This window comes from Dreissena polymorpha, chromosome 1 (genome assembly GCF_020536995.1).
Source record: "Dreissena polymorpha isolate Duluth1 chromosome 1, UMN_Dpol_1.0, whole genome shotgun sequence".
Lineage (NCBI taxonomy): Eukaryota > Metazoa > Mollusca > Bivalvia > Myida > Dreissenidae > Dreissena > Dreissena polymorpha.
This window is the reverse complement of record NC_068355.1, coordinates 158,804,902-158,832,071: the sequence shown is the minus strand read 5'-3', so window position 1 is coordinate 158,832,071 and position 27,170 is coordinate 158,804,902. Positions and strand designations below refer to the sequence as shown.

The 27,170-nt window shown below is 36.4% G+C and overlaps 1 protein-coding gene across 1 annotated transcript; it reads left to right on the top strand.

Moving 5' to 3' along the window:
• Positions 1-285: 285 nt before the first annotated feature.
• On the top strand, positions 286-23,721 carry LOC127857988 (uncharacterized). The gene is made up of 17 exons (XM_052394807.1): positions 286-500; positions 6,626-6,760; positions 9,091-9,235; positions 11,247-11,315; positions 12,253-12,400; positions 12,935-13,103; positions 14,772-14,912; positions 15,313-15,513; positions 16,714-16,826; positions 18,129-18,228; positions 19,021-19,206; positions 20,131-20,290; positions 20,588-21,302; positions 21,850-21,970; positions 22,256-22,429; positions 22,813-22,929; positions 23,243-23,721. The coding sequence occupies exons 1-17, from the start codon at positions 444-446 to the stop codon at positions 23,528-23,530; spliced, it is 3,039 nt and encodes a 1,012-aa protein (XP_052250767.1). The 5' UTR covers positions 286-443; the 3' UTR covers positions 23,531-23,721.
• Positions 23,722-27,170: the final 3,449 nt, after the last annotated feature.

Sequence of the window (27,170 nt, the reverse complement as noted above, 5' to 3'; positions counted from 1 at the left end):
ATATGAATTAGTAAACGGAACTGGAGAAACCAATATTAATTTCATATAAGCGTATTCATAAACTTCCTACTCGAATTACGCCTAACAAACGTCTTTTGTTTCTGCCCTTGGTTTGTCATATACATAGGTAGATCTATTAATCAGAATGTGCAGCATTTAATTAACATTCAGGTGACAACGCGGAAGTTTGAATTCGTATTTGAGGAGCGTACTAAATCTTAACATTACCGAAGGTATAGCTACCCGCTGTTTGACAAATATCTATTCACACTGCTTCGCTTCGTTGGTTTTTAAACTTTGTATACATTAAAAAAGTATCGCATATACCTTTTAAAACGGAATGATGATATTTCATTGAGTGCGAAATACTTCAATGAGCAATTATTTAAATATTGCATTTCACTATTAGTTTTATGTATTTCAGACGAGTGTAAAACGGAATAATGTCGGCAAAGAGAGATCCAAGCTGGTATATACAGAGTAAAGAAAACGCTTTTCAGGTAAGATTGAAATACAACTTGTAAAACCGTTTGGGTTTCAAAACATAGGTCAGCGAGTTTTTGTATCATGAACAATGTTAAATGCGTGGTATAACCATTCATACAATATGTAAACTAACGACCTTTAGCAAGCGTTCACACTTCATGCGCATGTGGAAAGAGATCAAGCTTTGTCTACTTAAATGTTGACGGTATGTCTTTAAAAATAAACAATACCTGTAATATAATGTAAGATCAAAAGCATTGCGAAAGCAAACTCAGAGGGGGGGTCATCACATGATAGTCAAAATGGCGACATCCATGCCAGGTTTTTTCTCCGTCATTAGTTGTGTTAATCGTTTAAATACCGCTCACTTTTCAGCCATATCAGCAAGAAAGTTTTTCGCGACGTATTTATATTCGCTATTTATCTCGAATGTATTGACTGTCGCGTGATTACGTCCTCTGTTACTGGATCTAACAGGACATTAAACCACATTTTTCAGCCAAAGGCTGATCATTTCATTGGTTCCACCTCATTTTAAAGGTGAATTAAAATAAAGCAAATGCAACATCCGAGGTCAAGCTCAGAACGGAAAATCTATCATCGCAATATGCCGTGTAACATGTTTTCCACCAAAAAGGTTTGAACGGATTCTGTGCGCATTGTGTTATTACTTTATCTTGTTCCGAAATATACAGCAAATCTGCTCCTGGTCATTTCGTGTCCTGCATTTGTCTGCCGTGTATACGCGCATTCCGTGTACATTATGCACATTATATTACTGCCTATTGTAGTGCGTTTGCTTGCATAATTGTTTCTTTGGTACTGTTGATAGATTTGTCGGCGATATTACAATATTACAATCGAATGAGATCTGTCAGCGAAGCTTTTCACATATTTCCAGGAGACTGGCCAGAGGACTAATCTCATGACAAATAACAATCAAACGCGAGAAACGCGACATCTAAGTATTTGGAAACGATATTTCAGCTTTACTTGTTTAAGCAACATTGTGTTTCTGCGTATCTATTAAATATGTGTGCATTATGAACTTGTGGTATTTGGTCCTTTACAGGTGTATAATGTTATAGTTGTTGCCAGTTATGGAATTGCCTACCAAATTGATTTGTTAGGTTAGGTTGTTTTCCCATGTTTGTAAAGATCTACGGGTTTGAAAGATCCAGCTAAAGGCAAATATCTTTACGCGTACCTGGTTAAATGAAGTGGTCGACAAGGGCCTATCAAGTTTGCATGTCCAGGAACGTGAAGATCGTTATTTTCGAGGCGGCAAAAAAACTACAACTATACTTTTTCAGGTCTGAAACATCTGCTGCGTTGTTTGGTTTATGTATGCAATCTACCATTTCGTATTCTTTAGGTCTATAAGCGAGTACCAAGTATCTTTGTTGAAGTCATTGAAACATCTAACTATTTGATATGTTCGCGTCTTAAATGCTCTGCCATGGTTGTATGGTCAGATCTAAAAATATATACCAGGTTTTTTGTCGGTCATGTCGGAAACGAAATGCCAAGTTGTTTTGTTCAGATCTGAAACAAACTCCTGTATGCTATTATGTCTAGAGCAGTTTATGTCTTAATAGGTTTTTTTCCTGGATTGTGAAAGGCCTCTTGATATGTACAGAATTGTTAAAGGGGCCTTTTCACAGATTTTGGCATGTATTGAAGTTTGTCATTAAATGCTTTATATTGATAAATGTAAACATTGGATCTTAAAAGGTCCAGTTAAAACAAAAAAAGAATACAAATCACAAAATAAAAAAGTAACCCTCAACTGGGCTCGAACCAATGAGTACTGGAGTAAAAGTCTACCGCTTAGACCACTCAGCCAACCGTGCTCATACAATGAGAGATGTATTTTATTCTATATATAAGCAATCCTCGTAGTTTCATAAAAAATAAAGGCAACAACAGAACTTTCTAAATTATTCAATCGTTTCGCTTTGCAACGCTTTATAATTTTCAGGTTTTTAAATCGTCAACAGAGACATATAATGGATATTTCAGAACATGGTAAATGTTGAGTATTACTGTTTCCTCACACATATCAGAACTAAAACGAACATTTGCAAATCTGAAACAACTTTTTTTCATTTTGTCAATTTACTAACACTATAAAAAGGCCCCTTTAATGTCCACTATGTTGTTTTATTCAGGTTTGTAAATGTCTGCTAGATAAATATGATATGAAATGTGTAAACGCCTGATGGGATCTTAATTCATGAATTGTTAATATCGGCTATGTTCTTATATGAAGGATTGTAAGTGTCGGCTGGATTCGTATGTGGATTTTAAATTTCGGCTAGATTCTAATATTTAGAGAAGTAAATGACTGCTAGGTTGTTATATAAAGAGTTGTTAATTTCAGCGTTGTTATTTTGTCAAGAGTTGTTAATGTCTGCTAGTTTGTTGTTCCAGAGTTGTAAACGTCTGCCTGGTTCTTATGTCCAATATTGCAATTTAATGGTTACGTCTTTGATTTTAAATGCCGAGTTGTTATAATTATCATTTTAATGTCTGCTAAGTATTATTTCCACGATTGTAATGTCTACTAGTTTGTTGCTTTTTTCCAGACTTGTCAAGTTTTGATATGTTGTAATGTACAGGATTGTAAATGTCTTCAATGTTCTTATGTCCAAAATTGTAAATATTGGTTAGATTGTTATGTCTAGGGTTGTAATTGTCTGCAATGTTCTTACGTTCAGGGCTGTACATGTCTGCTAGGATCTTATGTCCAGTATTGATAATGTCTGCTAGATTGTTATGTCCGGCATTGGGAAAGCTAGCTTGTCATATTTAACATTTATAAGGTATGCTAGGTGTTATGTCAACGATTGTAAATGTCCGCTCGGTTGTTATTTTAAGGTTTGTAACTTTTTTGAACTTATTACATCTCATAAATCAATTTGTCACTCGGTGTTATCTGTCCATATTAAAAAGATCTGCCATGTTTAGATATCGGTAATTGTAAAAATGGTAAAACACATGTAAAGATTGCAACAGGTATGCTAAGATTCTTATTTTTACAAATGAAAAAAAGCATACATAATTAGTTCAATTAAAGCGAATGCCTTTTTTTTTGCTAAAAAAGTAATTCCATGCTTACATTTTTGTAAGTTTTTTATATTAAGGCAATTCTCATAATTAAATAACCGAAGGTAATTTTCAACGTCAAAGCATGTTTATAACATTACCTACGCTCCAGGAGTGAAATAACGTAATGCTCAATTTTGTTTATTAAACGGGTGTTATTACACTAGTTAATATATTTCTGTGAAATGACGTCATTTTGTGAGGAAATGACGTCATTATTCCAGCGAATTTCTTCATTTAAACTATTTTACAATGTGAATAAACGGTGAAAAGAGCATAAAATAAAAAGAAAATGTGTTGGTAATGCTATAAATAGAATCTTAGATTCGTGGTCATTTGGTATTGAATTTATTAAACTCGTCATCTAGATAAAGATAAAAACTCGACAAGCCTCGTTTTTATCTTTATTTAGATGACTCGTTTTATAAATTCAATACAAAACGACCACTCATGCAAGATCCTATAGTTATTAATACCCCACTAACTGTTATCGTATTGTATTTCGTTAATTATGCTTAATCCATTTGAATTACAAAATGAATGCAAACCGAGCTTTTGGGTAAATCTTATTCTTTACCTGATGCATGTCATTCGAGCATGTGTTTAAATTTTAATCACTTCCTCCTTTAATTTTACAGACATTATTCTTTTCGTGTAATGAATGCATTGTTCATTTTCAAGTCAAATAACGCGTTGTCATGTGTGCTTCAATAAACCAATAATGTAAATCTCCGACTAAAGCTGTCGGTTATATACAATTAAGTATTCATGGAGGCATTTAAACGCAATTAAGTGTGCATAGAGGACTCTTGTATCCCATTTTCAACGCGACATTGACGGTATAACACCTTATGAAATGTACTATTATGTATTCAACACTGTGGGATATACCTGTCGCGTGCACGGACTATTCTTTACTTTACCACTGAATGATTTTTCATAAGAAATAAAGTCGAGAACACTTTAGCTTCAAAATTATACGACCTTCAACCTTTAAATCTAGTTATATGACATAATTTTTCGCCATCCGTAAAATGATGAATCAGCTGAAATTACACTTATTGCATCATTCCCCCAACCCCCCCAAAAAAATTTTGACGATTTATTATAAACGCAACTTATTTCACATGTACATGTACTGTATATTGACATATTTGAATTGTCAATTTATCGCATCTTCCTTATTTCGTGTAATGTGCATAGTTTATAACCCATGCATATACTTTTGAGATTTAAGAATGTACAACAAGCCATACAAATATCGCACAATTCATAAATAATCTGCAATATTTGCTTTCCGATTTAATTCACGTTAGGCATAGAGCTGTGTAAAGTATAAGATGGTAAAAATAGCACCACACTGGAATTCGGAACGTCCCATTTTGTACACGGATATTATCCACTCATTTATTTGTTGTGTAATGGATTGTTTTCATTCTTTGTGTATTTATATATTAAATTATTTTCTTGTACAATAAGCGCATTAACCATAGACAAATAAAAAAGTGTGCAAGTTTAAACATAATTATGTTTGTATGCAGAAATCTGCAAATGCAACCGAGTTTACCAACGGCTAAATTATTTGATAAACTGCTCCGGTTCATTTTAACAGCAGTAATGTAGAGTACATGACGTAGCGTGTAACGAAGAAGAAAGTTATTGAGTTCGTAAACTCATTTGAATATAGTGATAGGATTGTTTGGTTCCTCTACAAAGGGGGTTCAAGAAGAACACAGAAATGATGGCATAACGGTCTTTATTTAACTATGCTAAAATAATTATTAAAGACCCTAGATGCAAAATCGTCAATTATTGAGTTAAATGGATTATTAGATGGATTTTAAAGGATAATTAAAGTAAGATACTAGTTCGAACGTGTTTTGCTTTTTGTACTTTTGTCGTTCCCTGTTCTCGGGAAAATGATTTTAACATAACCGCCATTGATGCATCTGATCACACACGGCATACCCATAACATTATATAAAAACACGTTCTGCGCGTACTTAAATTCGTCGTTCGAAGTCGGAAAACGTATTGCCCTGTATATAAGGTCAAATAAAGTGTCAGTCGCTGCAATTATCTGCTTACTCGTCAAAATTGTCAAGGTCGTCGACGGTGTACATGTATGTTGACATCGACATCATTTTGTCAGGTAGCAACCGCCGCCATATTGGATTTTGATCATTTTCTTTCGAATATAAAATGAATTATAGTAAAGTAGTCTTTTTGCGGTTGTAATGTGTTACTATTCGGATACTGCGTAAAATTGAATCGAGGCATATGGTGATATTTTTACTTGTTTTACAGTTTGTGTGTGATTTTTTTAAAGACTATTTTGCGTACCAGAACAACTACATTTATATCACTACGCATGGTTACATTCGTTAGATTTTAAGCGCTTTTAAGACTGAATTAAAATTATTGTTAAGGTTATCAGATCTATTAATGTTAAATGTCACGTTGAAAAAAAATCAAATGGGATAAATAGAATACTAGGATTAGCGTTGAATACAGAGAAGTTTATGTTGCTCGGCTCGAACACCGAAAGCGCTCGCCAAGGCTCGCGCTCCTGCGTTCTAAGCCTCGCAACATACGCTCGCCAAGGCTCGCGCTCCGGCGTTCTAAGCCTCGCAACATTCTCTGTATTCAACGCTAACCTAGTATTCTTTATGAATATGATCTGATAACAATGTATGGGTCCCAGCTGCGTTTGCACAAACCGTATTATGAGCATTAAGAACGGTTATAAAAAAAATTACCTCAATTAGTATACACTGGAAATTCGACAATGTAGATCGTTTAATAACTGATTATAAATGCAACAACCTTTTTGAAACAATTAATACTTATCACAAAAAGTATTATTATTCAATTTGAGGTATGTTCTTCAGTTCCATTGTGTCTCTTATATTCCCTTCTTTTCAGAAATATAATTTGTTCTAAAAATGAAATATTCAGTTATTAATTTAATATGTTGTTATGTCGTTGATAAGACACGCCCATAACCACTTGAACATCCTTCTGATTTAAGATACCCGACCTGAAGACTGCGTTTGACGTCTTTAAGCTCATCGACGTCAATGCGAAGGGCATGGGTATCAAAACGAAGGACGACGCCGTAAGAGTCATCATTGAGAAGCTTGACAAAGGGGTCGATCCGGAAAAGGTAGCCTTACTCCTATCCGCATATTGAGTTTCCCTATTCACAAAGTAAGTTATTATTATTCCCATATTTTGTTGTCCCTATATCCATGCCGAATATTCCATATTCCCATGTTGAGTTACCTTATTCTGATAGACAGTTGTCCCTATTCATATCGCAAATAATCTCTTTTCCAATAATGATTACCCAATGCCCATAATTAATTGACCATATTCCTATTTTGAGTTGTTCCTATTCCATTCGTGAGTTGTCCCTTTTTCCATAGTGAGCCTTTACGAGTTGAGTTATCCCTGTTCCCATAGTGAGTTGTCCCTTTTTCCATAATGAGCCTTAATGAGTTGAGTTGTCCATGTTCCCATAGTGAGTTGTCCCTTTTCCCATAGTGAGCCTTAATGAGTTGAGTTGTCCGTATTCCCTTCGTGAGTTGTCCCTTTTTCCAAAGTGAGTCTAAATGAGTTGAGTTGTCCCTATTCCCTTCGTGAGTTGTCCCTTTTTTCAAAGTGAGCCTAAATAAGTTGAGTTGTCCCTGTTCCCATAGTGAGTTGTCCCTTTTTCCATAGTGAGCCTTAATGAGTTGAGTAGTCCCTGTTTCCTTCGTGAGTTGTCCCTTTATTCATAGTGAGCCTTAATAAGTTGAGTTGTCCCTGTTCCCATAGTGAGTTGTCCCTTTTTCGATAGTGAGCCTTAATAAGTTGAGTTGTCCCTGTTCCCTTCGTGAGTTGTTTTTTTTCATAGTGAGCCTCAATAAGTTGAGTTGTCCCTCTTCCCATAGTGAGTTGTTCCTTTTTCAATAGTGAGCCTTAATGAGTTGAGTTGTCCCAGTTCCCATGGTGAGTTGTCTCTTTTTCCATAGTGAGCCTGAATGTGTTGAGTTGTCCCTGTTCCCATAGTGAGCCTTAATTAGTTGAGTTGTCCATATTCCCTTCGTGAGTTGTCCCTTTTTCCAAAGTGAGCCTAAATGAGTTGAGTTGTCCCTATTCCCATTGTGAGTTGTCCCTTTTTTCATAGTGAGCCTTAATAAGTTGAGTTGTCCCTGTTCCCATCGTGAGTTGTCCCTTTTTCCATAGTTAGCCTTAATGAGTTGAGTTGTCCCTGTTCCCTTCGTGAGTTGTCCCTTTTTTCATAGTGAGCCTTAATAAGTTGCGTTGTCCCTGTTCCCATAGTGAGTTGTCCCTTTTTCAATAGTGAGCCTTAATAAGTTGAGTTGTCCCTGTTCCCTTCATGAGTTGTCCCTTTTTTCATAGTGAGCCTTAATAAGTTGAGTTGTCCCTCTTTCCATAGTCAGTTGTCCCTTTTTCCATAGTGAGCCTTAATGAGTTGAGTTGTCCCTGTTCCCATAGTGAGTTGTCCCTATTTCCATAGTGAGCCTGAATGTGTTGAGTTGTCCCTGTTCCCATAGTGAGTTGTCCCTTTTTCCATAGTGAGCCTTTACGAGTTGCGTTATCCCTTTTTAAATAGTGAGTTGTCCCTTTTTCCACAGTGAGCCTTAATGAGTTGAGTTGTCCCTGTTCCCATAGTGAGTTGTCCCTTTTTCCATAGTGAGCCTTAATGAGTTGAGTTGTCCCTGTTCCCATAGTGAGTTGTCCCTTTTATAATAGTGAGCCATAATGAGTTGAGTTGTCCCTGTTCCAATAGTGAGGTACCTTTGTCCATTGTGAGCCTTAATGCATTGAGTTGTCCCTGTGCCCAAAGTAAGTTGTTCCTATTTCCTTCGTGAGTTGCCGTTATTTCCATAGTGGTTTATCCCTTGCGCAATAATGAGGCGTACTAAGTTATCCCTCTGAACATTGCAAATTGCCAGTTGTTTAAAATTGAGTCATACCTGTTTCCATTTGAGTTGTCCCTATTCCCCTAGAGAGTTGCAGTGGTCTTAAGGCTAATGTTAAGTCGTTAAACTTTAATTTGATGTTATAAACGAGTGCCTCTGTTCAACACTTGAACATCCGCTGCTTAAGCAATTGGGAAACCCTAACGACATAGGAATCACAACTATATTAGTAAAAAGGCCAATTTTAATAGAATGCTTTCTATGCAAGCAAGAATAGAACACGTTTGGGATAAGTTTGTAAAAAACCATGACAGTTCTATGATAATATTACTTCACTAAAGAAACGTTGATCTTTCTACAAAAAACCTAGTCTTAAGACAAATTTACCAGTTTAAAGAAACTGCTCGATTTACAAGTCTAAATAAACTGTGGGAAGTCTAAAGAAACAACGACACGTCGGGAAAACTGATTATTTTTTTAGAACTCATACATTTTAAGTATTTTTAGTTGCAGAATCGAACTTTTATAGCACACCATTATTTGCACCATCGATTATTTTTTTCAGAAACAACCGAGCAAGGGCTTGAAGAAGGCTATAGAGGACGATCAGAAACACAAGGCGAAGTTAGTGGACAAGTACGAGAGATCGCAAAAGCTGTACAACGAGCTGCCCTCAAATTACAAGCGGGATCTGAGACAAGTTTTCCCAGGTTTGAACAATCCATGGTTGAGGATTCTTTAGTTAAGATTTTCCAATTAAATTACGCGCGGAATCAGGTGTTCTTAAGCTTCGACAAATTATTTTAAGGCTTTGCTTCATTAGTTCAGATGTTCACACAATTGACGATCATATGCATGTTCATGTATTGCCGTTGATGTTTTGTAATTAAGTGTCTTTTTGTAGGCTAAGTTTTGTGACTCAAGTTCAACATTTTTGAAAATAATTTTACACTTAAAAATGTACATATGCACTCTGTAAGCAAATAAAAGTGTTTTGCTACAATGGTTTCTCAGGGATGGCTTGAGTGATAATTTTCAATCTTTAAACAATTTACCCTAAAATGACCTTACATGCCAAATTTTGTCAAATGTAGAGGCCAATTAAATGTTACATATCGTTATGAAATGCATGGGCCATTCAAATGTAATCGGCTTATTTCTCAATAATGCATCGAGGGAGTTAAACATACATTCCCCATAAGGAATTTACCCAAAAGGCCTGGTTTTGTTACCCCTAGTTTGACATGTGTCAAAGACGAAATGTTTCTTCTGACAGTTCTTGTAATTACAAATAACCTTAATTAAACCAAATTGTAAGTGAAATTATCTATGTGCTGTGTTTGGATAACTTCCATATCTGTGTGTAAAACAGCGTCATTATGTATTGTATGAAATAGACTATGGTTTAAATGATTAATACACGTTAATACCTCATTCACTCAAAATTAACGAACGTTTATTAATTTTAATATATATGACATGATTTAAAAATAGATGCACGTCCATTAAGTGTCTTTTTGTAAAATATTGGTCAAAGCGTAAAATAATTTCTCATTTCTCATTTAACCTGAGACTTTTGGGTTAAGGACCTGGATTTAGCATTGCTTTTCCATCTCAGAATGCATTACACTTCGGCGAAGTTGTTAGTATAGCATATTCATGCTGAAGACAACGGTTTGACCTTTGACAGCGAATTTGATATGGGTTGTTTGCCTAAGAATATGTTAAACAATGTATGTCATGTTTGCATTTTTATTTGAAAATTCATCCATGCTAGATAGAGTTACGCAAAGAAAAAAGTGTTATCGGTTGATTTCTTGTATGCATATGTGACAAAGAAGTGTAACTTGATCGTTTTCCTTGTTATTGGGTTCTAGCATGCGACACGAATTTCGTTTGTGTCAAGTTAATTTTATAAACATTGATGAAAAACAAAGTTATTCTCTTAACTATAGAGATATTTAAAATCAATATGTAATGCTCTAATATTTTGTTTGATATTCGGCTGTCTGACATTTGCACTTTATAACAAAAGTGTTGCTGATTTGAAGGAGAATGGTTTCGGTCTGTGTTTTCTTTGATGTTTTATTTACGTATTTTTGCTGTAATTTCCGAACACAATTGCATGATAATAAACAGTGTTTTATTTTACATGATACAACTTAATGTTAGTGCACGCATCAACGAACTAAAGCATTGGGCTGTCCGTCCGTGTAATCTTAGCATGCTTCGTCATCTAAACAGTTTACATTTCACAAGAGGCCTATAAAATTCCAAACCCGAAGAGTTAATAGTCGCTTAGGATTTTTCCGCCTGCATGAAGTCATGCGTCATTCATAGGATCGTTCTTTTGAGAGTGTGCGGTCGTTCATTGTAGCAATTAAAACCAAGAAGTACTGAAGTATGGATGCCACGTAATAACTTACAAGGAAAAATGGATGGGTGTAGCGAAACGTGAATATACATGTATGAAATACAGACAATATATTAGCAATGTAAACATATAAATTCGTGTGGAACCACCTTCTATTGGTTCGACTTTTATCCAAATGTTACATCAGTAAATCTAAAAATGTGTAAACCATAATTAAAGCCCGACGGGTGTCGGTGTACTGTTTGTGAAACGTATAATAAAGGAAATGCATGCAAACCTAGATACATGTGTTATTTCACAAACCATATTACTGCAACTATGAACTTACTTGCGATGAAATTTTGCAGGCATAGAAGAGGCGTTCGAAACCAGAAAAGCTGAAATCAAAAAGAGCGAGTGCACTATACTCATCGTAGGTACGTATGAATGATATATATGGATAATGGCACTCCGGAAACATTATCCTTAGAAATACATTTGTATTCTTATAGTCTGTAATTGTGCACTCTTGAAAATTGCGTAATTTCGTTATTTAATAAATTCTTACCTTGTATTTCTTTTAGGAAATTTTGGTGAGTGTGTTGAGCATTATACTACCAGACTTATTCACTTTGATTTAGGACCTTAAAAAACACCCTACTGGATTATTTACTGAATACACGAAGTAATACAGGAAATACAACATAAACCATTGAAACGTGTCGAAATATACATAAATCATTCAGCTACCGTTACATTATCCATGCTTTCACAGTTAAAAAAGACTACTGTTGCAAGTAATATAAAAATGTTCATGTTCTATATGTTCTCCGACCAAATTCTCCAGCACCAGAATCTTACGTTCACGGGCACTGTGCTATCAATGTTAATAAATTATCAGTCTAGAAGCTATTGGGTGTAATAAAGTACATGTATTTTAATAAAGACACATTCTAAATAATAAAAAAGATTTGGTGTTTGAAAACATTAAATGTTCTATTACCAACGTTACTATAATAATTAAAGTAAAAAAGTCACTTTCTTGAAAAACCGGGCTTAATTCATGCGCGTTAATTGTCGTCCCAGATAAGAATGGGGCAAACATTTCGCTTTATGTCATTTTTTCGTTTAAAGTAAGTCTTCTAACCCACAATCCAGTTAAATCGGAAAGTGACGTCCCTTATTAGCCCTTACGGAATATACAGGCTAATCTGGGACGACACTTTTCGAATATACATTAAGCCCCGTTTTCCAAAAGCGCAGCTATTGAACAATTTCAGAGTGTAACCATTAGCTCTTTTCTGCAATATGACATAAAGGTAAGGTTCGGTTTAAAGTAATTATACATGTTATGTTTAACCGTACTCGGTTTAGGCGAGACAGCGGCCGGAAAGAGCTCCCTGATCAACCTGCTACTTGGGGAATCATTGTTGCCATCCAGCCAACTCGGCTGCACATCCACCATTGTCGAGATTCGCTCCTCCAGGGAACCAAACCGGAGAACAGCGACTGGCTTCTTCCGGTATCACAGTTTTGAGTTGTTTATGAAGAGGAATGTTTAAATGAGGTGTGTTTAGGAAAAACCAGCCCTTATGCACGTAGATGACGTGTCGTCCTGTTGCTGGCAAAACGGACGACACGTTTCGCCTAAAGTACTTTATTTTTAGAACATACTGCATTTAAACAGAATTACAGCGTTATGACTAGTTTTTCCGGTTTCCAATTACACACATCGCCTTTTGTTACATTGTTGCAATTGATCTCACCACAATGGTCAAATTCGTGTTATTTTTTAGACACCAGTCTATTCTATTATTTTGTTTTTCATTTATCGAAACTGTTTACGTGTTTCACCCGCTTGCCCAGAATACTTGCGTACTGCATTTGTTCCCACATACACATGTATTTGATATGTGATTTATTTTTCACCTTCGTTGGTTTACCAACCATTGAGAAATAAGAATCAGCATGTGACCCATTCCCAGTAAGTTTATATCATTCCATGTATACCAATTTTAAAATGAGTAATTGATTTTCAATCAACGTCGTTTCAAAGGTCGTATACTGAACAAGGTCAGCCTAAAAAAGCGCCATCGCCGGTCATGTTTGACCTGACCTCACAGGTAGGCGGCGATCAATTTCGGCGCGCAGTGGCGGAGACGGACGAAGACGGCCTCTCCCCTTACGACAGGATCGAGGTCACATGGCCGTTTGCCATGCTGGAGGTAGTTATGGCAGGTGTCTGATTTAAGTTAACGATCTGGCGACACAGCAATCTGATGACGAACTTTAATTTCGCCGTACCTTAAGTTTACAAAAACCTGTTTGTGTTGTCTTAACCGATACGGATTGTTCTTTTGTAAAGCAGTGAGTCATTTCGTTTTGTAATGAACGACTACATGTATATTAAATTTTTAATCCTCGTAATGATGCAACTGATGTTATGCTTTATTAATACATGAAAAATATGCTCCGATCGGCTGGACGGAAGTTTACCAAGACATAACCTGCTATAGGTCGCAAAAGTCGTAATGGTATTGTGTTTTTGTGTGAATAAATCACTTACAAATATTATTATCCGTCAGCAAGTTTGGTGACAGTTAAAAACACCTAACAAATTGCCGTCCAATGAGCATGTTTTATTGGTAAGATATTTAATAAATACTTATTCAAAACTTCCGTCATGTATCAAGTTCAAAATATGCGTAGTACGTAGTGTAACCGACAATAAAATAATGTCATGAATAAATTATGCAATGCTTGTCAAACAGCAAATATAATAAATGAGTCCATGAACGATTGGTAAGCGAATCGATGAACGAGATTGCTGCCAGTAAGGAGTGCATGTAGTGTCGTGGGAAAATTGTTCGTAGTGTACGTACGTGAAGTGTTGTCATAAATCTTCGTGTGAAGTCCGATTAGGCACATACTTGTCCGATAGAACACCTCTCGCTTTTATGATATCTATGTTTCAAGTTACTGTAAAACTATTAAATTTCGTGTGGTACAAATTTTCGTGGATTTCGTTTTTCCGCTGAACCACGAATTCAAGTACCAACGATTATTTTTACATTTTTAATCCAAAATCGGTCCTTTCCGAATGTCATTGCCGACATTCTCTATTGTTGTTTTGGTTATCTGAGATATTTGATTGAGATATGCTAGGTAATACAATATGTTGTTTTCTTGATAAGTGTTTGGGTTATAAATTCACTAATAATACTTTTAAATCAAGCCCAGAATTTAAACTGTACATCAACGATTGTTCTCTTTTATGTGACGTCGTCAAATTAACAGTTTGCAGATTTATCACATATGTCAATTAGTGCCAAATAAAGCTAAAAGAGACATAACGGCTTTCAAACCTGTATTTTGGGAACCTAATTACTAAATTGTTACTACTAGGGGACCGATTGAGCAAAGTTGCAAATATTGTCAAAACAACATTGATGACAATTAGCAAGCGGGACCCACAAGATCGCCGCTTATTCGCTCTTATCGACAAATATCGGCAACACTTTCATGCTTCAGTGCACATTAATCACAAGCCTTGCTGTCAACACACATTAGCAGATTATTCTTTGTTATTCTTTGTTATTACTCTGGTTGTTTAAAGAAAAGTTTAATTATTATGACCTTCAATCTTCCCCGAAAATTTGAAATCCACGAAATTACGTGTCAACGAATTAGTTGTTTTTTATTAAACCACGAAATTTCATACCGACGAATTTCTATACGTTTACAGTATTATCTTCAAACCCTCAAGAAATGCCTGTTCAGTCCCGAATCCGCCTTATTGGTCTGTATAGATTAACCGGGACGACACTTTACGCACTTGCATTGAGCGCACATTTTTTGCGTCATTCTTCATACACGTCATTTCTGTCCACCAGGAGGGTATAGTGATCGTGGATACACCGGGCATAGGGGGCGGGTCCAAGGTCGGCAAGCACGTTGAACGTTACCTCAGCAAGTCCTACGGGTTCATTTACGTGGTCAACAGCGCAAACGCGGGAGGCGTCCAGAAAGGCAGGGTAGGTCAACTGCGAAAGCTGTAAAAGATTTGCTTCGCTGAACACAGTTTTTATTGTCCTCCTTTTTTCCTTTTTGTTTTTGTATATTTACTTTATCGATGTTAGCAAGTCACGACTTAATTTTTGGAATGTTAAAAAGTTATATTCAATATATACATGTATTTTATTATAATACAATTAAACTGTTCACTTTTATTATTGCGTTGTGTATATAAACACACTCAAAGCCAGAAGAATGTACGCTATCTGACTGTCTTGCAGACATATTTCAATATTTGATAAATAAACAGCCACAATTGACAGAATCGTGATTTTGTTTTAATTTGTTCATCTTGCATTACTATAACGTTTTATTTGCAGAGAATAAGATTGTGTTAAGTTTTTATATGTTTTTTCTCAGCTGCAAACATTTATGCGGATGGTGGTTAACGCGGCGGGCGCGGAGGGATACAATTCTGAGTCTACTATGGTGGTGTGTAACCGATGGGACATGGTTCCCGGCAGCGACAGAGAAGCAGTGAAGCAGGATACGTTCGAGAAGCTGTCGAGTTTTTTCACTGATCTTAAGCAGTCTCAGATTCACTACATGTCCATAATGGAAGTAGGTTAATGAATTGCTTGTATGACACAGTATGTCATTAAGGCTGAACATGTTTTATAAGAACGTATCGAGTTATGATGAATGACAATATTTACGTGTTTTTGTCGTATTTTTATCAGCAAAATGATGGTGACCGGTGTCAGAACTTTTTTCCGTCACGGTATCATGTGCGAACGTTCTATCAAGGGAATACACGCGATATGTATATCCACGACTCAAACAGAGCCCACGATATAACAATAACCTACCATAAATAACAGGACCCGAGTTAATTTTAAGAAGGGACTGAGCCGACAATTAACAAACTACGAAAAAATAATTGTTGATTACGCCAATAAACAACCATTGGGAATCTGTTGTGTAGCAAAAAAATAGTCACGCATAGGAACGACATTTGATATTTGATTGACAGTACAAATTAACAATACGAAAACTTTGTTAAATGGAGAACTTTGATTTTACTACGTAACGCTCGCTGTCGGTTATTAGGTTTTGTTGTATGTCATGAACTTAACCAACGATCCTTTGTTTCATTGTCTTTGGACTAAACAGCGGGTATCATGTTGCATTACAAAAGTAACGTAATATTCAGTTCACACTGGAACGCTTATGTAGCTTAGCATTAATTTAGTGGACATACTGATCATTATATGCATGTGTGAAAATAAAAACATACTTAGTAATCAATTAAATATAGTTCATTGGCTGTTCCCGATGTACCTGTTCCAAACTTAGACTTAATGAGACACATATTATTTATTTTAACCCATTTATGCCTAGTGGACTCTCCCATCCTTCTACATAAGATCAATTTATTTCCCAAATTAGGGATGTCTAGTATATTTATTTCAATATTCAGAATATTTCTTACTGAAATTCCTTTAAGCAAACAGCGCAGACTCTGATGAGACGCCGCATCATTCGGCGTCTCATCTGGGTCTACGCTGTTTGCCAAGGCCTTTTTTCTATACGCCAGGCATAAATGGGTTAATTGTTTTACCTTGTTTACACCAGTCGAACACCAATGCTTAATTTGTTCCTCTTTAAGACAAAACAAAAATAACGTTTGTGTCCAGATTTAAAGTTTAAAAGGCTCAATTAAACTTTTGAGTGTGCTGTTATTTGGATGACGTCTGAAAAAGTCTGGATCTTTCCATATAAAAAACAAACTGTATACAAATGATAATCATTTTCAATCAGGCAATGAAAGCGGTATCAATGAAGACGAACTACGCAGATCTAGACCGGCTACAAACTATGGTGGAGCGCCTTTTACCGGACAGTCTGCGATCACGGCTCAACGCCCATTACAGGTGTGCTCCTATCATCTTAGAAACAATAAAATAACTATATATTCTTTATTTCCTCCGATATCGAAGATTCAAACAACATAGTTATACAATAATCACAAAGACTATTTAACATAGAAAGAGTGGCATGAGTTACAACATATGTAATCATGAATAAATATACAAACAAAAAGCCCTGTAAGTTTCATACCATTACAAAAAACATTATAGTCGATTTTAAGTGAATGTATCATAATCAAGTTAAAACAAATCACACATGAGTTTGAGTAGAACGAAATTGCTAAAAAGATCATCTTCTGTTACTATTAATGCAAGACACCCTAGATGTCTACTCTTTGTCATTACTGGAAGAATAATAAATTGCATAAATGTGCAGTGCCCAGTCACTTTGTACAATTCAGCAATACGCTTATTCCTTTTGCATTCTGTTTTTTTTTTCACAAAAACAGAAAGCATGGCTCACAATTCGTCCTTTAAGTGAGTCTAATAAAGTAAATAAGGTAGGACGGCTGGACCCTGGTATGACCCTGGGTCGTCACATAATGCAGTTTCGTGCACGGAATGATCACATAAACTTCACACTGCACAAAATCACGTAATTAACAGAGATGTTCCGTGCATAACTTGTACGGTCGGTCCATAGGGGAGGTAACGCAATGCGAGGAGTTTTCCAAACGTGTTTTTGTTGCAATTACGGTACTCAACTTCTATAATCTTGACAAGTGTGTACTTACATGAATTGTCGTTTACTTTCATATTTCGTTTTACCCTCGGTGTTCCGTTTTGATATGTTTTGTAACCATTTTTAGGCTACTAAACTTATAACACGTGCTTCATATGATGTACAGCATACAATACAAACGTTTTGAAAAATAGTAAAACATATTATAGAACTAATGTTTAAATAACCATGTGGAAAAATAAGTTTTAAGGACTATAGAAAGGCACCATGATTAAAAAAAATACCTGACCGTGAATTTGTAACCGAGTGCCAGTGTGTCTTAAGCGTACCAAAAACGTTGTATGGGGTTATAATAAAACCCCTTTAAATATAACGCTAGATCTTAATTCAATTAATAAGTTCCATTTTACACATATAAATAGAGTTAATTTTTACTAGAAAACAATATGGTTGTATTTTATACTGATAATAATGAAACTACTGGAGGTTTTCTAGGACTACTTTCAAGAAAAACTACGGCATAAACACAAAAAGAGACGTAATATATTCTATAAGTGGTCCAGAACAAGCAGAATGTTTGATAATGTATGGGACATTTTTTTGCTAGCTGGATCATTTTTCAGATGGCTGAGTGCAGTCCTTAAGCGGATAATTTATACGCTGAAGGTTTCTAAAGTGATGGCAGCAAAGTCAGTGGAGACCATTAAGGACGAATTACATCAAGTAAGAATACGTCTTATAAATGAACAACGTATATTATCTTGTTTTACTGTGATGAAATATTAATCGCTGCTTCGTGCATAATTAAATAGTGGATATTTGTTGGATTCGGTGGATTATCGATTTTAATTTTTCACGAGTGCTCAGAACAAATATTTTTTCTATGATCACCAGTCAATTAAAATCGATATTCCATTGAATCCAACAATTTTACTTGATATTGTATACTTTTTTCACCGTTTATTTACATTGTGAAAGAGTATAGCTGCAGAATTTCACTCGAATAATGTCTTCATTTCGTCCAAAAACTGACTTCATTTCACAGTAAAACAGTGAAAATTAACGATAGTTTTCACTATTATTTTTCACTGTTTGAAACAGTGATTCATCAGTTTTAATTCACTTATATGTCTCTATAAACCATCGGAAAGCTTAAAATTAACAATTTTAACCCAAATATATTTTTACTGGCTGAATAAGTGACACTATTGCACTGATAATATTATACTTTTGCTAGTATCTGAGAATTTTGTTTTCGACGCACAACTGTATAGCTAATAAACGAAATAACTTTTTACCGGACACGCGGAAAGCAGAATAATTATTCCAATTAGGTTTTTAAGTAAATACCGCAATTTAAAACTACTAAATAAAATATAAGAGAGTACTGTTTGTTTTTCATTACTACCTGGGTATACGGTTCGCAAATGCATATTGTCATATATTGAGTTTTCTATTGAGCATTATAAAAATTATTTTTACGACTTTATTCATTGATTTTTTTCGGATTTTTAGGTCAAAGTTCAAATAGAGAAACTTGAGCAAAACGCCAAGGACAGTATCAACTACCTGAAATCCGGCATTAACGCGGAGTCAGACTTGGTATCACAGAAAGTAGTCCAGTTCTTGCAGTCACGTGACCTGGCTGCGCGCCTGTTTTCATGGCGAGCAGACGAACTTCCTAATGACGACAAGAAAAAGGTGTGGGTGGGTGGGAGGTCGGCAATTATGACGTTGAATCTAGCATTCCGGCCAAGTTTCATTTATCTTTTAAGAGTGTTTGGAAAGTTTTGTCAATATTATAAATTAAATGTTTAAAATAAGTTAACACAATATCTCAATGAAAAAAATGAAAAAAAAAACGTTATACGTAGCGCAACACTCACATTCGTATTTACATAAACGCACTTGTCAAAGGGGTTGATAACTGTTTCGGTCAACTGTCGAGGCTATGAACCATACACAGATACACAGTAGAGCAAACATATTTTTTTCTGATTGCTAACATTTAAAGCTTTTGTCCGAACAGTCCTTTTGGTTTGCCAAAACCTGAATTTAAATGTACAAGATGTTAGTCACATGCTCATGATGTGCAAAACTCGACAACATTGCTATCAACACCCTTTATGTGGAACTTTGTTAAAATCAACTGCAGCATATGTATTCATGAGCACTCGTATAGTAAAAAAAAATAATTAAACACTTCAATAACACGTGTGTGTGTTTTTTTGTTTTTTTTTTGTTTTTTTTTTTGGGGGGGGGGGGGGGGGGGGGGGTAGGATTTCAAAGCCAGTCGACGTTATGAACATTTGAGATCCGGGTGTGTGGATAGGAGTACGCAACCAGTGGACCTATTTTAAAATGTAATTACCTGGGACTGATAGTTGATGTACAAAACTAGAGGACTTATTTTATTAAGTTTTTAATCCGGGTGTTAGGGTAGGAGTAAAAAAAACACACGACCTCTTCAAAAACCTTTCAAAATCGCATACAAAATCAACTGTTTCTACATGATAATCCCATTTTTCCATTCGTAGTGTAGTTTGTACGTGTTTCCCCAAAGTTCTGGAGATCCGGATTTCAACTACATCGTATTACAAACACATTCCTGTTTTAACTACACAGGTGGCGGGCGACGCTATGGACAGGATCGCCAACAAGCTGGCGCACGAGATCGGCGCGTGGGAGCGGGAACACAACCTCGTGACGGGCATCAAAGACAAGATCATACGGGTGTGTAAACGAGACTTCGAACTCATGGAGGAACAGATAGCTAAAATTGAAGGTGTTTTTTTTAATCTTTTTTATTAAATAAAATTTCGCATGATACGTGTGTATATGCTTTGTTAGCAAATTCTTTATATTTGATTGAAAAATAAAGGGATTCCTTACGACATGACGTCAAAACAATGGCGTCCATTTAATTTCATAGCTTTTAGTACGAGCAGGTTACTGTCCGTTCATTTGATTGTATGTAGTGTATGTTATCGATAACATATTAACAGTAACGTCTACTAAGTTTATCTCATTAAAAGATTTATTTTTTACGTTAAAGTATGACACTAAACTGTACTTATTACAGGGGCATTGCTGGGAGGTGACGGCAAAATTGTACGTGACCTTCACCAGTCCGTCAAAGGCCCATCCCCTATAAAGCAGTCGTGGCTCAAGTCTAAGGGCAAGGGATCGGAGGATGACGTTAGCACGTACAAGGGGCTGGGTGGAATGGTGGCAGGTGTGGGGTCCTTGAAATCAGGGGACAAAGCTTTTAAGAAGATTTTCGCAGATTACAAACTGAAATACACGGACAAATGTATAGCGATTATGCAATCGGCTACAAAAGCATTCCTTGAGAGTATTTTGCAAAGCAAGTCGTTACAAGAAAAGATGCTCAAATTTTTCAGTAGGTTTGTCAAAGATATCGACGCCGTAGCGAAAATGATTCCAGACTTTCTGAAAGCCGATCTAGAACTGATGCAAGATTTACAAAATGAAATGGCCGACAAGCAGGTCCATCTGCGAGAAATGTTCCCGAAGCTCTTAAACGATAGCCACACGCTTCTAGGTCAGTGCGACATCTTCTATGTGAATCACATCATGCAATTCGACTACGATCTATCGGATCTTATTTGGGATCGTCAGACCCGGCCGGTGGGTTCCGGAAGCTTTGCGGACGTCTATATCGCCAGCTGCCGTTCTGAGCGCCACGGGGTGTTTCCAGTAGCACTGAAGGTGTGCCGGGACCCTCTCAAGGAGTCAACTGTCAGCGACATCCTGTTGGAAGACAGGACAATGAGGTGCGCGACGTCATTTTATTTCTAAAGGGATCGCGTTGGTTTAAAGTTATCAAACTCAAAACATCACGAGATGAGTTCAAATGTAACATTTTGTCGGAATAGCAAGGTTAGTAGATCAACTATAATATTTTTCCAACACTGCGCTATTCAGAGACTATGCCCAAAACAGAACCAGTTATATGCTCACGGGTATGTACCTACGTCTAATATAACCATCGAGCGTCAAGCCTGAAACTATCGATCTTCCATTTTACAAATATGGCGGTCTGATTTTCGTAGAATCGAATTATTTTCGTAGCCTTGGTAATTTAGATATGTATGAGCCTCGCTCATGTGTCGTACAAGATGAGCCTTTGCTTTCCGCTGTTATCGTATTTATTATTTAAACGAATACTCTTTTTGACGACAATCCAGATTAGGCGGAAATTGACGTCCCTGATTAGCCGATGCGAACTGCACAAGCTAATACGGGACGAAACTTTACGTACATGCATTTAACCCCGTTTTCTCAGAGCGCGACTCATTTATATCTCCACGTCCCTCGTAGGGAGCTGGACCATCCCAATATCGTGCGTTACTACGGAGCCACGTATACATTCCGCCACGCGCAGCAGAAACGTGACATGCAGTGGATCATGATCATGGAGGTCTGCAATTACACGCTCAAGGTTAGATCACCAGTAAAGTGAAGTTTTCACGCGGATAGAGCCAAGTAAAATTTTAGAATTTTATCATGTTAAAAGATTCCACTGTATGCATTATATTCGGAAATTCCCTTGCGGTCCTTACAAGCAAAAAATCTCGCAAAAAAGTAAAAGGTCGGTCAGATGTCCAGGAAAAGTACCAGTTGTTATCGTTTGAAAGAGCTCTTATTTGGGAATCGAAGCCTTAAGCTTTAAAACGATTCAACTAATGATATTTGTGTAATCTGACTCCGTGTTTCTAACCACCAGGATAAGTTCATCAGCCCGGAAGTGAGCAATCCCGGAAAGCTGGCGCTGGGTTCCACTGCGCAGCTGGATGCAATGGTGGTTATGGCAGACTTCGCGTTGCAGCTTGGAAAAGGGGTGTTCTACCTGCACCAGAAAGGCTTCGTACACAGGGATCTGAAACTGGAGAATATCCTGGTAGGACGGAGAGCCGGACAGACGGACGGGCGAAAGGACGGACGAACGCACAGACAGACTTAATGGATAGACCAAAATTTAGATTAGCGCACGTGTCTAATCACATTTACAAAAATAACGTCATTGTTTATTTTTAAGGCGAAATAATACAAACCAGAAAAGTGAATATAACAGAAGTAATATAATTTGCTAATAATTGAAATCAATTAAATTTTAAAATAATAAAAATACTATAACTACCCCCCCCCCCTTACCTTCCTCTCTGTGTTTGGAGACACAAGCGGAAACAAAATGTTTGGCCAAATAATACAAATAATACGAAAGTTTATAATGTAAGCAAGATAATTAGTATCATAATAATAGAATTTAAATTGTCATTGCAGGTCACAGAAAACAACATTGTGAAGCTAACAGACGTCGGGTTGACAAAGCAGACGTCAGACATCGCTCAGAGTATCGTCGGTAGCCCCGTTTATATGGCACCGGAAGTCCTAACGCAGGTATGCGCGCATTTATATTTCACCCATCCAAATTCAACCTGTTACCTTCAGACGAGTTATCAAGAACAGCTTTATCTTCATTCGAGCATGATTTTTGATTAAGTCTGTGACTTCGCTGAAATGGCACTTTTCTATCAAGAGCACGCGATAAATGTGCATGTTTAAGTTTAAACGCGATTTTGTCCGTGCGTTCTAGCTCACCTGCCCCAACAATTTCAATTAAAATAGGAGAGGCCATGAGTGAATAATGCCAACAAATCCATAATTGCAAACAATGGTCTTCAATTGTATATGATATTTGATCTGTTTCCAGGAGCAAAATTACGACCACAAGGCGGATGTTTACAGCATCGCCATTATGCTCTGGGAGATGTGGTACGGTCGCGACGCCGCGGACTATATTCAGCAGCAGTTATTCGGTCCGCTGGAAAAGGCCATCAAAGACGGGCTCCGGCCATCGCTCAAGATGACAACAAAGCCCCCCGAGCCATGGTACGAGCTCATTGAGCGGTCGTGGGCGTATAAGCCCGAAGATCGACCCAGTGTCGACACCCATTGTAAATTCTTTGAAGGATTCATACGCGACGCCAGGCGAATGTAGTGCGGTTCTGTATTGTAATTATTGTTAAGCGGGAAAAATTTCAAACAAAGACAATTTATAAAGAAAATTCATTATTTCAAAGTCGCATGGTTTTAGATAAGATGACTGGAAATACAAGTACCTGGCAATTTGCATGTCCGTATTGTCTCCAAACTTGAAAGAAACACGTATACAATTTAATTGATGAACTCTTTGTATGTGCCCGTCGAGTGTTGAAATGTATTGTTTGTATCTGTATGAAATTGAGGGGTGTGTAATTTACGCAAGTCACTTTTATTTTTTACATTACTTTTTGCGTACACCCGCACGCGTAAATCATGCGTATTTACTTTATAGAATGTACTGTTTAAATGTATAATATATTTGATTATTGATAACATACGGGCGCATTTATACTGGAACAATCGAATGTGAGTTTGAGGAAAATTGCATATAAGTTCCCTCGCATACCACTACGCAAACGTTTATTTTCATTAATAATTATCACTTTGTAAATTAAATACACTTGTCTCACGGATTGTAACGGGGTATCAAAACGCTTACAGACTTCAAAGCTGTTGGCGAGTAATAATGATAAGAAAGACTAAATAAATGTTCTAAGACTAAATAAAAGTTCGTCATTTCGAACGTTGTTCATAAATGTTGTTTTGTTTAATCCACCGTAAGAATCTGCGCTCGTTTTGAGATTTTCAGGTAGTAACGGTGTCACTAGAATATATCATCAAACATGACCAAAGTGCATGAAGTTCCTTTTCCCTCCGACGTTTTTACAAAAATAAATGCACATACTTTTAGTGAAAGTGACATCTTTGTATTTTGCTTGTCTTGTTTATGACCGTTCAATATACCGTTAAATATTATCGCTCCATCAACATATGCTGATTTGAACCATACTTTTAGCTATGATGAAATTGATGTGAACTATACCTATGCTGAAATAAAACTATACACCGATATATTTGATGATTTTGGTTGTAATTTTTATTTACTGATAGTCAAATTACAATCGCAACCCGGTGGCTCGAACTCGCGGGGACCGACAAGAACCACTCGAAATTTGTGCAAAACGATTTCTTTTATAATGTTTTACTTACATTAGTCTGCAGCAGATTTGCATCTCCAGTGGCCGAAACTCGTTAGTGCTTTCTGCTTTTGAATTAATAACAACCACATATTTCATTGATATTTGACTGTATTAATAAAAAAATACGAATACAACAACAAATATCATAATAGAACTGCATAAGATCAGCTCGTTTTACGAAGCAAATTTACGAGTACATGTAAGAAACAGCAGTAAGATACAATACATAAATAGGCACTATATTCACATCTCGGAATGTTACTCAACACTAGTTGTTAATGCGTAAGTTTTTTTTAGAATGGCAAAATATCCGTTTGTGTGGTGATGGTGATTCGTCGTCGAGATTGGATCCCGATTACTATCAACCATGAATTTTCAAGTTGATACCTTAAGACCAATAAAAAATAACCACATCGGAAGGGGATCAAGTATATCCCTCTGATAACTGTGTTGTCCGGCGTTATAAGGACAATACAGTCAACCCTGAATTCAGCGGTCAGTCAAGGGAAATGATTAAAGTGACCGTTGTCCACAGGTGACCGTTGAATTCGGATCACAATTTTAAGAAGGTTGGTCAGTTGGTAGTATAACTACGTCGTTACCCCACCCAGTCGTTTGCATACAGTGTAAAACAAATGCTCATTGCGTTAACAAAGCATAATAACAGCATTAACTTACGCGTGTACATTGAATAATAGAGAATAATATCTTTTAGGTAGATTTAATGTCATATTGTTCCATTAAAGCAATCACTTTATCAACGCTGGTATAATTGTTTACTCATGCATCTCATTCATTCAGTAAATAAAGCTTGTCACGTTCCGTTGACGTCACGAACGTAAAAGTCTAAAAAGCGGATTCGGTGTCATAAACCGATAGTACGGTGTAATTGTACCATTCTAATTGAAAGAAATAGCGGTCATTTAATTTAGCGATAATTACTTTAAACAAGTCATAAACTCTGGTATATTTTCTTTTGTAGATACCCCTACAATTAACCTCGAAAAAAAGAAACCTTCTCAACACCTTATAATTTGTTTACTCGCAGCGGGCCGCTTTTATAATATCGTAGACAATTACCGCTTTCAGACGCTTTAAAAGCAAAATAGACGGACACATAATGTGCTGTGTTTTTAATTTTCGCGACTCGAGACTACTGACGCGTGACCGTTGATTTCAGGTCAAACATGAATTTCGGAGTGGAATATTGTGACTGTTGGCCGTTATGGTCAGGTGGCCGTTAAATTCAAGTGTAATATAGAGTGTTTTTCGTCGGGGGGATTCCAGACTGACCGTTGTCTGCAGATGACCGGTAAATTCAGGTGGCCGTTAGGTCAGTTTTGACTGTATATTATTTAATGACTTCTTGATCTATAGATAGTCAATCATATATTCTGTGGTAAAACACCTTTTGCGTCAGGTAAAAGTTTTAATTGACGCTTCTCGTTCAACTCATTTTAAACAAGATCGTTGGCATCTGAGTCCAGATGTGAAACACTTGGTATCCCTCGTAAGAAGACTACTGCATCAGTCAAAGATTCGCAAATCGAGCCATGGGCATGTTAAAGTTCCTTCTTGCCTTTCAAAAACATACAATTAAAAATTAATTGCTTCTCTTTTTTATAAAAATGACCATGTGTTAGCTGTAATAAAGCATATTGCTCAGTATGAAACAGTGCTTATAATATTAAATCATGTTAGATTTTAATTTAAAATGTCTTATATGCTAACATATCTGGGCGGCGGTCAGATTAATTGGTTTCTTTTTCATCAAAACTGAGCAGTCGAAATTGCATTATCTTAAATTCCAAGAGACTAAGGGTGAGCACGATAAAATGAAAGCCTTTTTAAGACATATACTGGTGCGGTGCCTAAATCCGACAAATTTGGAAGTCAAACGATATCTTTAAACGTAGTGAACGGATCGGCCCAATTACGTACACAAGGTAAGTTCCATATGCATTTGCTGGCATGTTTGGGTTTATTTAATTAATTGGTATTGTAAAAACTTTGTAAAAGTACCTTAATGCGCCATCCCTTTTGGAAAAGCTCAAATTGCTTGAAATGTTTACTTCATGTTATATATTTTCCAAAGCAACTCCAGTTTAGTTCAAAACAAAAACGAAATTTCTTTGTATGGAGTTCATTTTAATATTTTTGGGTAAATCTTTGATAGAAAACTACGTGTATATTCTAAGCTTATACTACTCAATGCTATCGTTTATTCCAACTCAATAACAGGCAGTAGTTTGTCGTCAATATAGTTTGCAATTTTTTTATTTATTCCTTAGTATTTCTAATACGCATTTCTCATTTGTAAAGCTCTGGCATATGTGTTTATTTTGCTTTATTCGTATTGATATTTAAACATAAAAATGTATAATAAAAAGGTGTATGCTCATAGCTCAATGGCTGGATAAGCCATGGAGATACTTCGGGGCGAATTGCGAATGCGCAGTAAGATACATATCTTTACCCAGTCTCTTATATTCATTATTATGCCGTTAGTAATCAATAAATCAAAACGAACAAATGATTATTTAGTATCGTTCCTGT

What these genes read in the sequence shown, in the direction of transcription:
- LOC127857988 (XM_052394807.1), top strand. Translation starts at nt 444, where the DNA reads ATGTCGGCAAAGAGAGATCCAAGCTGGTATATACAGAGTAAAGAAAAC. An exon ending in GAGGCGTCCAGAAAGGCAGG is followed by an intron (nt 14,913 to 15,312) that starts GTAGGTCAACTG and finishes GTTTTTTCTCAG; the next exon opens with CTGCAAACATTTATGCGGAT. An exon ending in ACAGATAGCTAAAATTGAAG is followed by an intron (nt 20,291 to 20,587) that starts GTGTTTTTTTTA and finishes TACTTATTACAG; the next exon opens with GGGCATTGCTGGGAGGTGAC.